Source organism: Zootoca vivipara, chromosome 7 (assembly GCF_965207765.1).
Source record: "Zootoca vivipara chromosome 7, rZooViv2.hap1.1, whole genome shotgun sequence".
NCBI classification, from domain to species: domain Eukaryota; kingdom Metazoa; phylum Chordata; class Lepidosauria; order Squamata; family Lacertidae; genus Zootoca; species Zootoca vivipara.
In genome coordinates this window covers 68,094,945-68,108,347 of record NC_142590.1, presented here as the reverse complement: position 1 = coordinate 68,108,347, position 13,403 = coordinate 68,094,945, and the positions used below count along the sequence as shown (strand labels likewise).

General features: G+C 44.2%; 1 protein-coding gene across 2 annotated transcripts in view; it reads right to left on the bottom strand.

The window, feature by feature from the left end:
• RALY (RALY heterogeneous nuclear ribonucleoprotein) overlaps nt 1-13,403 on the bottom strand; it is a 202,501-nt gene that overhangs the window by 15,505 nt on the left and 173,593 nt on the right. For both annotated transcript variants that reach the window (XM_035123488.3, XM_088673483.1), the window contains one exon: nt 11,261-11,333. In XM_035123488.3, the coding sequence (XP_034979379.3) occupies nt 11,261-11,333 (73 nt within the window). The remainder of the gene's footprint in view (nt 1-11,260; nt 11,334-13,403) is intronic.

Below are 13,403 nucleotides of genomic sequence, written 5' to 3'. Positions count from 1 at the left end.
TATCTGGCAGGCACTCTCCTCGTGAGAAAAATGTTTATGTTTAAGTGACCTTGGTGTTGGAATGAGACCAATAATGGTGCCAGCCAAGCCTCCCACATATTCAGTTCCTGAGTTCTTGAGAGTTTCGAAATAAACATAGTAATAGTTACAATATTGTACAAAAGCACCCTAGACTAGAGTATCAGACAAAGGGGAACAGGCACGCACCATGTGTATGTTCTTTGGTAAAACGAGCTATCCACTGGTGTTATTATTACTATTAATTTAATCGAAGGGCGAGAACAGAATACAATCCTAAAGGTGGCTAGAAATCATCAAAACAAACACAGATCCTGCTATGGAGTTCTGATCGGTGACTAGGACTATCATAGCGGGTTGCCTTAAGGTCATACCTGGCCAGCGTTTTGGACTTGACAAAAGGAGAGTTACTAGCCTGGGTGCTCTGTCTCCATGGGAGCTAATTGTTAGAAAATTGCTTCTTGATACAGGACCACTCTGCAGTGTTCTGGCTAGAAAACTGATGGAAGGTTATGAAAGGGGGCATATCACCCTAGGTAAGGATGAGGTAATCTAGCTGTCTGTCTGTGGAAGGGAACAAATGGGGGATACTGCAGTTGGAGTTTTGCAGTGAGTCAGCTTTAGAAGCATTTTGCGGTGGCAGCGGGGGACAGCTACCTTGGAGATCTGATGTGTGGAAGTGGCTTTGACTGCCTGACGGGGTGTTCAGGTGTCTGCCTCCACCTAAGCTCTGTCTGTACATTTGTAATTCAGATACTACAAAACACTGCAGGCTTCTAGTCACCTCCTTCCCAAGGAAGCTGAACCTGGCTAAACTCTGCTCGTTGTGAAGATGCTGCAAAAAACAAAACAAAACCTGGCAGTGCACGAGCAGCCCTGACCACCCAATAAACTGCTACACAGAAACACCCCATGTGTTCAGGATTGCAAGGCAAGGCTCTTTAATCATAAGCAGCAGTTAGGCAGTAAATAATTTCCCCCTTTTAATGGTTAAGGGATGATGAATTCACTGCTGATAGCAATAATAATCTCTGTGGTTTATGGCTCAAAAATCAATGTGCTGTAACTACAATACCACCCACTCTCACACCTGTACAGTATCTTCATAGTCTGTGTTTCCCTCTTCCATCCCCTGCAACTGCATGGGAACTCACCTTAAGAGAACAGACAGGAGAATTGAATGCCTCCTGCTCCTTAGCTGTATGCAGAGATTTAGAAGGCTGTGGCAGACACTGATCCAGTCATAAATCATACTGTTCTCAATAAAGAGCCCCAGTGGGCAAAGGCATGATATGACAAATGCCACACATCATTATGGTGACCCTTTGTTTAGTTGATTTTAATTCCCACTATTTAAATCTGCAAAGGGCTCCTAGGAGGATTCTGAAGCATCATGTGCCTCATTGATCACTTCCAGGTGAGCTGTTTATTGAGCATTTATCCTGGTTTGTTTCCACACTTTGCAGGGAGGCTAGATGCTGTTCAGCTATTTATTGAGCATTCATTCTCATTTGTTTGTGGGGAGGTAATACAAAGTTGTGTCAAGCATTTAGTATCCTACACTTTCCAGTCTGAATTGGGTTTTTTTAGGGTGGTGGTGGTGGTTTTGTTGTGCGGGAATGCCAGACCAACTTTAATTATGCAATCTAAATTTGCTGATATGAGACTGAGTCTCACCCAAATATAAGAACGGCCTGGAAGCATCCAGTATTACTTGGAATTTGTGCTAATAAATACCCCTGTTAAGAGCAGGCAGAATAATTTATCTCACTACCATTAGAACACGGGGCGCGGGTGGTGCTGTGGTCTAAACCACAAAGCCTAGGGCTTGCCGATCAGAAGGTTGGTAGTTTGAATCCCCGCAACAGCAAGAGCTCCTGTTGCTCGGTCCCTGCTCCTGCCAACCTAGTAGTTCGGAACCACGTCAAGTGCAAGTAGATAAATAGGTACCGCTCCAGTGGGAAGGTAAACAGTGTTTCCGTGCGCTGCTCTGGTTCACCAGAAGTGGCTTAGTCATGCTGGCCACATGACCCGGAAGCTGTACACTGGCTCCCTTGGCCGGTAAAGCGAGATGAGCACCGCAAACCCAGAGTCGTCTGCGACTGGACCTAATGGTCAGGGGTCCCTTTACCTTTACCATTAGAACAATAGCAATTGGACACAATCTTGCCCAGAATCAAGTACAGTCATACCTTGGGTTTTAAATGTGATCCATGCAGGAGGCGTGTTCGCAACCCACAGCATTCACAACCCGCAGCTCTGCGTCTGTGCACGCGCGTGACACAATTTGGCGCTTCTGTGCATGCACATGACATCATTTTGTTTTCTGCGCATGTGCGAGCGCCGAAACCCAGAAGTAACCCGTCCCAGTACTCCTGGGTTCAGCGCAGAGCGCAACTCGAAAACGCATAACCCGCAGTGTTCACAACCCAAGGTATGACTGTATAGTATGTGTTAAATGCTATAGATTTCAATAGGGTTTTAACAGCATAATCTGATGCATTTTTACTCAGATGCAGTCCCACAATATTCAGTTGCGCTTACTCCCAGATAGGTATGCATAGAACTGCAGTTTAAGACTGCAACACAATTCACTTACTTTTAACTTGACTTACTTGCATGAGCAACCTGTTCTCTAAGCAGTTTTCTTAGACACACTAGCTCCCTGCCTCAGAGCAACAGGTTGAACAAGAATGGACCTGCGGTACCACCTAGATCAAAGTCCCTGTTTTGAAAGGCTTGTGGAAAGGACACAGTTTCTCTGGTCTGTCTAGTTTCTGTGATGTTTCAACTGGTGAATTGCTGCTTCTACCAGTGGGAAGGGATTAATAAAGGATAGGATGGGGGAGAGTGCTGGGATGTGCACTGTTGCTATTTACCTTTATACTCTTGAAATATCAAGCCCGGCCATGTGAGAAATAGCTCCATGCTTTTATCTTCCCCCACCTGGGATCTGAATGAGACAGCTGGCTGACTGCAGGTCTCTTTAGTAGGTGGGTGCAAACTATAAACACCCCCCCCCCAATCTTGTTAGCTAATGCTTGACAGATCAGGAGTGATTATGCTCACATCTTTAATTCCTCTTCTTTTTCTTTATCCCCAATGTTTTTTCAGGATGTTCTAAATTTGGGATTGTATCAGAAATGAAGTGGAAGCTTAGAAGAAAAGCTTCCCTAAACAGGGTTGCCTTCAGTTGTCTTCTAAAAGTAAAATAGTTGCTTATTGCCTTGACATCTGCTGGGAGGGCGTTCCACAGGGCGGGTGCCACTACCGAGAAGGCCCTCTGTCTGGGTAACAGATGTAACAACACACACAGGCACAACAACAGGCAGAACCTAGAAACAATGCTAAGTACTGTAATGCCTGGCAGTGACCAATTGCAAATTGCAACTCTCTCATGCCAAACCTAACACTGTTTCCATGCTTAGCTGAAACCAGATTACTGTTATCAAATTTAAACTGGGTAACTGCGTTGCGGAAAGCATGCTGAGGAGACTACACGTTCTGAGTATAATTAAGATAATTGTTTTAATTAAAGAAAATAACAGAAGTTACATTAACACTACAAAATGTTACAAAAACATGACCCATCTAGTGACCCACCCACCAGGGTGCTGAGAGAGGTACACAAACCTCCTTATATACTATATCCGATTGCTGACACAGTTTAAATACAAACTTAACATCATCTACTGTAGAATCATAGAATCATAGAGTTGGAAGAGACCACAAGAGCCATCCAGTCCAACCCCCTGCCAAGCAGGAAACCCCTCAAAGCATTCTTGACATATGCCTGTCAAGCCTCTGCTTAAAGACCTCCAAAGAAGGAGACTCCACCACACTTCTTGGCATCAAATTCCACTGTCGAACAGCTCTTACTGTCAGGAAGTTCTTCCTAATGTTTAGGTGGAATCTTCTTTCTGTACTGCCCCACAGCTGCAAATCTAGGTCATGACATTTACTTTTGGCGTTTAAAGAGATACGCATTTTGCGAAACAATAATGAACCTCAAAACTTAAACCATTCAACAATTACAACCCTGGAAATTAGTGGTGTTTGCTTCTCACCTGCATGTCTACTTGGAAGTAAGCCCTATTGAATTAAACTGGACTACTCCAATGTAAATGTGCATATGATTTCAGCTTACATAGGCTTATAATTGGGATGCTAGACTCCAGTTAGAGGCGGACAAGTCAGCCTACAGTGGAACCTCGGTTTATGAACACCTCGGTTTATGAATTTTCGGTTTACGAATGCCGCAGACCCATCTGGAACGGATTAATTCACTTTCCATTACTTTCAATTGGAAAGTTCGCTTCAGTTTATGAACGCTTCAGTTTATGAACAGATTTCCGGAACCAATTGTGTTCATAAACCGAGGTACCACTGTATTTCCAATCCATGTGAAATTTACATCTGTATTCCTGCCTTCTTTCTGCATTAATCTTCAATTAAAAACAAAACAAAACCCGACAACAAAATGTGCATTTAAATATGTATTTAAATACAGTTATACATGTATTTTATCTCAACATATGACCTTGCGCATGAAGTTGTCGGATGCATTCAGAGGGCTCGAGAAAAAAAAATCATTCACATTTTTAATTGAACCAACCTAAAAGACACCTGCTTCTTGGGAGAAAAGCGATGACAAACCTAGACAACATCTTAAAAAGCAGAGACATCACCTTGCCAACAAAGGTCCGTATAGTTAAAGCTATGGTTTTCCCAGTAGTGATGTATGGAAGTGAGAGCTGGACCATAAAGAAGGATGATCGCCGAAGAATTGATGCTTTTGAATTATGATGCTGGAGGAGACTCTTGAGTGACCCATGGACTGCAAGAAGATCAAACCTATCCATTCTGAAGGAAATCAGCCCTGAGTGCTCACTGGAAGGACAGATCGTGAAGCTGAGGCTCCAATACTTTGGCCACCTCATGAGAAGAGAAGACTCCCTGGAAAAGACCCTGATGTTGGGAAAGATTGAGGGCACTAGGAGAAGGGGACGACAGAGGACGAGATGGTTGGACAGTGTTCTCGAAGCTACGAACATGAGTATGACCAAACTGCAGGAGGCAGTGGAAGACAGGAGTGCCTGGTGTGCTATGGGCCATGGGGTCACGAAGAGTCGGACACGACTAAACGACTAAACGACTAAACGACTAAACGACTAAACAACAACAAATATGCACTTAGGTGCACAGACTAATACATGGATCATCATTTGCATTTTACACCACTTTGAATGTTGTGGTTCATTTCTCAACTAAAAAAAATGCACCAAAATGCAAATAAAATGTGTACTTGGTGGTAAAATATATAAAGAAATGCGTATGTTGAGCTAAAATACATACTTGATTATGAGAAATGTATTTAAATATTACTTTTCAAACGCTTTTCAAAAATTCACTGATGGGTGGGGTCATCTGAAAAAACCTGGAAGATTTGGGACAGACTAAAGAAAGTGCTTCATGCAGCTCATAGTTAACCTATGGCATACACTCCCACAGATGCAGTGGCAGCCCCCAGCCTGGATGGCTTTTAAAGAGAATTAGGCAAATTCATAGAGGAGAAGGTGATCAACAGCTAATAGCCACAATGGCCATGCTCTTCCTCCATGATTGGAGACAGTATGCATTGTAGGAGGGATGAGCGCAGTTGTGCTCAAGTCCTACTTGTGTCCTTCCCATAGGATCTGGAAGATCACAATGAGAATCAGATACTGCACTAGCTGGACCAATGGCCTGATCCAGCAGAGCTCTTCTTATGATTTTTTTATGTTCTAGCCTTCCTACGGTGGCCTATAAATTACTCCGGATTATTAGCAAGAGTGTGCTGCTGAAACACTCTGGAATTTGTTTGTTTGTTTGTTTGAGGTAGAAAGGGAATGTTGCTCTGGGATAGCATTTCTGAAATAACGATCATTGTGCCTGATCGTATAAGCAAGCCTTAAGAAATGTGTGGGCAAACACTCGGAGCGGCACGTACTCTGTGAAAGAATAAACAAACAAGCGGGTGCCAAGGTGACCCAAAATCTGTGTCAAGCAAAGCCATTCTGCCATGTGAATAAATCACGCAATTAAGCAAATTTGCACTCATCTGCTTCTTTTGCATTTAGTTTGCTCCTGGTAGACAATTACCAGTAAATAATTAAGAAGCACTACACGAGCAAGGAAAAGAGAAAAATAACAGTTATCACAACTGATCCACTGCAAGTCAACTAGAGAAACACAAGAGTGTTGTGTCCACCAAAGTGACCTGACAGACATCACATTCAGATGCCATTCAGAGAAGGAAAGAAGTGAAGAGGTATTTATCTCATGCTTCTGCTAGCAATTTCACTCAATTGAACGATTAGCTCTGAAGTCTAAAGATAAATAACAGTGTTTGCACTACTCCCTTTTCTATTTGTAGCCCACAAACTTGAAAGATCCTGGTTGTTGTTTTTTTAGAAAAATGTACATAAGTAAATGTCACTTGAATCCGAGAAATGTGGATATTCCTATCCCAAGCAACTTAGGGACAAAACATCTTTCAATTCTGCCGTATGTGCAGCTTTCCCTTGTTTCAAACTCCTGCTCCCCTCTGCCCCTGCAAATTTACCCCTCTCCCTACCACCCAATCTGAGGCTGGTTCATCTCACAAACCACAGGCATTTTGTTCACATGTGGCTTGGCTTTCTGTCTAATGGAGAACTGGTTCCTATTATAGCCCTATCTGGGGATTTGATCCCTTGGAAAAAGACCTGTAGTTCAGAGACAGAGCATTTGCCTTGAGGGCAGAAGGTCCCAGGTTCCATACCTGACATGTCTAGGTAGGGTTGGAAATGTTCCCATCTTAAACCCTGGAATGCTGCTGCCAGGTTGTGTAGACAGTGGAGAGCCAGTGTGGTGTAGTGGTTAAGAGCGGTAGACTCGTAATCTGGGGAACTGGGATCGCGTCTCCGCTCCTCCACATGCAGCTGCTGGGTGACCTTGGGCTAGTCACACTTCTCTGAAGTCTCTCAGCCTCACTCACCTCACAGAGTGTTTGTTGTGGGGGAGGAAGGGAAAGGAGATTGTGAGCAGCTTTGAGACTCCTTCGGGTAGTGATAAAGCGGGATATCAAATCCAAACTCTTCTTCTTCTTCTTAGATGGAACAATGGTCTGACTCAGTATAAGGCAACTCATACATATTTTCCAAATATCATACCTTTCCACCAGAACTTAAACCCTTCTTCATCTGATACTTACAGCCATGTGGGAAGAAGGTGTTGTGTTGTGCTCATATTTCCGTGAATTCTGATGGGAAGCAGGTAAAGACCCTCTCACCTTCTCTCTCTAAATGCACACCATTTCCCCTATCTTATTTACTATTAGAGATGATTTCCCTGGTCTCTCTCTCCCCCCCCCTCTGTACTTCCCTTAACAACACAAGTGATACAGCACAGTGTTTGATGTGTGTACCATTGCTTGAAGGTAGCATAATAACTAAGATGAGGCCAAAACACCAGCCTGGGCAGAGAAGAAAGCTTGGGGGTAATAAAAACAAGAGGGCTAGGACTTCCCTTTAATCTTCAGATGGGCTTCTTCAAAGTGGCATAAACTGTGCTAAAGGGGCTACTAAGATTTTACCTGAATTAATGATACGATGAAAGAGGCAGAGTGGAAGAGATTATATTGACAAGTGTATTATCAAGAAGCAGAGGTTGGCAAAGGATGAAAGCTGAGTTTATCTGCTTGCTGAGTTTCTTTGACTCAAACCAATGTGAAGATGGGAAGATTGTTCCCCACCCCACCCACAAAATCCCTACCTCTCCTATAGTGGCACAATGGTTATGCAGAACTATCAATTTGAGGAACCCAGCAAACAAACGGATAAATGTGATCACATCTTCTTCCCTTAAAGCACACGTCTTCAACCTTGGTTCCCGATATGCTGATGGACTACAACACCCATCATCCCCAGCTGGTTTAGCCAATGATCAGGGATCATGGAAGCTGCAGTCAGACAGCATCTGGGAGCCCAAGATTGAAGAACTCTTGATACCTTTGCAGGACTAGCACCATGATTATACCAGCAAATAATTGTGTACCTTGCCCTCCATTCCAAACTGCAATGAAATCTGGATTTGCTGACTAAGTCCATCTGGCACTTGGTAAAGGTAGAGGGTAAAGGGATCCCTGACCATTAGGTCTAGTCATAACCGACTCTGGGGTTGCGGCGCTCATCTCGTGTTATTGGCCAAGGGAGCCGGCGTACAGCTCCCGGGTCATGTGGCCAGTATGACAAAGCCGCTTCTGGCAAACCAGAACAGCACACGGAAACACCGTTTACCTTCCCGCTGTAGTGGTACCTATTTATCTACTTGCACTTTGAGGTGCTTTCGAACTGCTGGCTGGCAGGAGCTGAGACCGAGCAATGGGAGCTCACCCCGTCGCAGGGATTCAAACCACTGACCTTCTGATCAGCAAGCCCTAGGCTCTGTGCTTACAATTCCAATACGGAGAGACTGCCAGCCACATTGGAGCCTGTAATCGGTAGCATACAGACTACTTTTGTTATGTTTGCAATTATGCAATTTCTATTCATGTCATAAGCAGCTTTGTGCATGGTTTGAACTATGGAAAGGTGGCATTCAAATAAATGTATGTATGTATGTTGGCAAATACTACTACCATGCAATCACTAGTCCACAGTTTGCTGGGGGGGGGGTCTTATTCAAATTTGTTACATTTACAATGAATTGTTTTTAGTTTGTTTTATTTCGATAATTTGATGTGAGCTGTAAAAGTGGCATATAAATTAAATATACACTTTTTAAAATAAGGAAAACAGCAAGCAGTCATGTGTTACCCTTTCGCAGATTCAAAAAATAAATTTATTTGCAGAGATGAGAAGGAGTAATTTTGTAGAGGAACAAGCTGAAATTAATTTGGCAAAAAAGTGTTCCTCAGAACTTTCCACCGGGGATTCTGATGACTGAATATTCTAATTAATATCATGCATCAAACACAGTGTACTTAATGTAAGTGTTTGATATTGAATAGTATTTGATAATTGGCATTAAGTGACACTGGTAGCTCATGCACAATAGCAGTTGGTATTTGACAGATAGGACAACTGAAAGAGAACATTTTGTAAAGTAAATGCTGACTTTCCCCTCCTAATAATTTCACATATTCACTTAGCCAATAAGGAAGCAACCTTTTGAACAGGAATCAAAAACCAAACAACTCCTCCTTTTGCTTTGGGCACCCTCTTGATGTTGCCTTCACCTGGAACTGCTTTGTTTCTGACATTTCTGCTGTGGAATTCTTTCTGCCCAATCACCGTCTTAGTATCTTCAACATTTCACACAGTCCACCCTCCATATATCCCACTCCCTACTCCTTCGCTGACCTCCTGTCCATTGAGCCAGTGGCCTTCTCTGAAACATTGCCCTCTACTATCTCTCCTCTCCTCCTCTGCTTCTGCCTGCTCCATAGATGCTGCAGTTGTTCCCTTTAATTTGTCCCTGTTATCCTGCTCTTCCAACATACTTTTCTCCTCCTCGCACATCCACACCCCTGGCTCAGTGCCTCTATTTGATAGTTTCACTCATATTCAGGTACAAAAAAACCTTTGGTGGAGAACAAAAACAGTGCGTGGCTGATGATCTCAGCCACTATAAATTCTTGCTTTCTCTCTTCTTGTCTAAGCAGCAATACTGCACCCATCTCATCTATACCAACCCTAGAAATTCACAGCATTTATCCTCCAATCTTGATGCTATGCTAGGGCCTTGCTACTGGCACTCCACTTCCTGACACTCTGCTCAACATTTCCCCCCTTCTTCCATGCTGAAACCAAAACCTACCTGCTCTTATTTCTTTCTCCTGCCCCTTCCATATATCAGTTATTCCTCCTCCTACGCTTCTCTCTACCATTTTCATTTACTTTGTCTCACCTGATGTCCACTACCCTGTTCCTCCATGTGCTCACTGGATCACATTAAAAACTATTTAGTTTAATATTTTTCAATTAAATGGACCAACTTGATCCACTGATACCAGCTTTTCAACATCCGATATAGTCACACCTCGTGTTGCGTCTGCTGAGAGTTGCGTTCCTCCATGTTGCGAACGTGGTGGACCCGGAAGTGTTTACTTCTGGGTTCCGCTGCACGTGCATGCGCAGAAGCGTTCTGCGAGCTTCGCGCCATGTGCAGAAGCGCTCTATTGGGTTGTGGACTATTCGGGGTGCGAACGTCACCCTGGAACGGATTGGGTCCGCAACCTGAGTTACCACTGTAGTTATTCACACCTCCAGCACCCCGCTGCCATCCCCTTGCCTCTTAGGCTGTATCTACACAGATATCAAAAACACTATAAAAAAAGTTACACGGGGAGGGGGGAACCCACTCCCAAGGCAATCTGCCATTGACTTTGGATTCTATTCTACAGCACCATCTGGTGTCAGTTTTTCTAACAGTGCATTTTAACATTATAAATTGACCTATGTACTGGTAGTTGAGTCCTCTTCCCCAAGCAATCCCCTCACCTCCCCCCCCCCACTTTGATAACCACTGCTGTAAACCCAAGATGGCTCCATCTGATTAATGGGGAAACAAAACTCTTACAGCAGTTTTGAGAGCAAACTCTAAACCTGTCAGGCTTTGGGGAATCAGATCAAACGAAAGGAGAGTTCTTACCAGTTAGCTTCTTTAATAATCACAGCGAGAGACAAAGGAATACATCTCTCTCTAGAAAAGGTGTTGCTCCCATTAAGGCTCACCCCCTCCGTCCCCATTAATCTATGTCATTCCCGCGCTGCGCTTTCTGTTCCATCACTCTCAAAACCTGTCTAATCTTAGGCAAAGGGGGGGGGGTGTCCAGGAATGCTTTCCAAGGACAATGGTGGGAGGGGCCAGAGGCAAAAGTAGATGGAAACCACAAATATGAATTTTACCTTTGTGGTAAACTAGTTTCTATTGACACACCCTTCTGCTCCATCCTTGGCAAGCAAGAGGCATTCTGGATTGTGTTTCAGCTAAGCAAATCCATTAAAAGAGGGTATAAAGTAGGACTAATGAGGAGTACAGCTTGGGGGCGGGGGAGAGATGCATCCTGGAGAGAATCCTTAGGGCCAGATAGAAAGGCCTGGGGGGCTTCAATTGAAGTTCCCCATTCCTGTCCACACAGCACAACATATATAGACTGTATTTCCTGAATATCCCTGTCAGATTCATTTCATTAGGTGAAAACCACAACAGAACTTACCTGTATAAGGCGGATGCTGTTCTCTTCAGGCCTTTGGGTCTGTTGGGCTTTGGTTCTCCAGCCATATTTATATCTGCAGCAAATAACAATTTGGAATTAATGCTGTATTGCTCTCTTCCCATCCCTCATGCGTAATTTTTTGTATCAAATATTTTTTATTTCATTTTAAAAAAGCTTCATCTGCACTATACTTTGCATACCTTTTTGCTATTTCTATACCTGCAAATAGACGAACATATACAAAGAAGTACTGGCCTTTCTCCTTTTGTGAAGGGTATAAAATGTACGGTATACGGTATGTATATATTGGGTTTTTTTCCGCAGCAAATATGTCAGCTAGAGCTGCCAGAGGACCTGCCTTTTAAGTGACTAATCAATTCATTAAATAAAAGTAAATATATTTCCATATTGCCAAAACCTGTTTGAGATGACTCACAGTTTAGTAAACATCTAAGCACTGGTAGAGATATAAGGCCATTTGATCTCCATTTGATGTTTAATCATGCACTCCTAGCGCTTGTGAATTCTTTCCCCTTCACTCCTCCACTCTTTTGTGAAGATTATCTCCTGACTTTAGTTTTCACAAAAGAGAGGAGAGAAGGGGAAAGAGCTCAAAGGATTAGGAGTGCACGCATGGTTGGAAGATATCAGATCTAAACAATATGATCAAAACAGCACAAAACAAAAAATAAAATTACTAGCAGCAACAGAAATTCAGGTGCCCAATACACCTTGCTTCTCCTCAAAAGCCTGGGCAAAGAGGTGCATCTTCACCTGAAATTGAAAAATGTGGCTTGTTGGAAACAAGGAATGAAAACTTCTATCTCCTTCTCTTGTGTGCAAAGGAGGAACGGAAGTGAAGGATGGACAACACAGACCTGTAGCTTGCTATAGCTCATGTAACACAACAGCAAACCATGGTTTCTTGTTCATAACTCAAATGGGTCTCTCCCTCTCTCTATTCTCCCCACCTTGTTAAGCAGAACTCCACTCATTTCCTTGTTCCTTCCTGCACTCTAGCTCCCTCAGCCCCCGTGTCTCAGAGGGACCCTCTAAGCATGGGTGGCCCATCCTGGTCTGCCACCTGCAGTGGAATGGGAAAGTGCTGTTTCCTCCACACCCCACTCCACTGAAGCCTCACTTCTTGGGGTTGCACGGCAGTGGCTTCTGGTGAGATCTTGGAGGTCAAGTGAGAGTTTTGTGAGATCTTGCCAGAAGCCACAGCCGTTCCTCCTCACTTCTACAGCAGTGGCAGTGGTGGGTGGGGCACGGATGGGGGCACTGCTCTGCAGGATTCTGCCACCTAAGGTGGCCGCTGGGATCAGTGGCGAAGCTGCAATGCTCTGTTACTGGGGGCGGAGAGCAGACGGGGGCGTGGCTGGCACATCCCCGTGGGGGCATGGTGCACATCCTGGGGGCGTGGTACACCACCCACGAGGGCATGGTGCACTGCCTGCAGGGGTGTGGTGCGCTTTCTGGGGATGCAACGCACCGTCTGGGGGCATGGGGCGCATGTCCGAGGGGCTACCATGATGGCACCCTACTGGAATAGTGGTGCTGGGGGCAGTTCACTCCCTTCGCACCCCCGTTCATCCGCCAGTGTATGGGATAGCATGAGACTGGCCAAATTCTCCTGATTGTCCTTCAGACTCCCTGTGCACAGACTGTCTTGCTCATACAGAAGTGCCTTTCTGCTTGTGCAAAACATCCTTGGATCCAAGCCACACATACACTGCTCTCAGCTTATAGCCATTGTCTACCTTCATCCTCCTGTGAAATGAATGCCAAATATAGAGCACACAGGAGATGTTAGTTGTGTTCCTCTGAGCCCGCTTCCATTCAGTTGAGGCTAAAGGCTGTGCTGGGTGCAGACACATGTTTGAAGTCACCCAGCATGATTTAATAGATAGTCTTCAACTCCCACAATAGGGGAGAACAATGCTTTTTTGATCTGCCAAGGAAATGTTCATCCCTAAACCTCTGTACTGAAGGGGTGTGTGATATACAGGAGGATAGAAATGTGTGTCAAATTTTCGCGGTCTGCATGGAAACCAAACAAAGTAACTCTGCGAACAAAGATGCAGACCGCCTTCTAGAAGCAAAGCATAAGGAAAGGTGATGTAGCCTGCCATCCTGTTTTCTG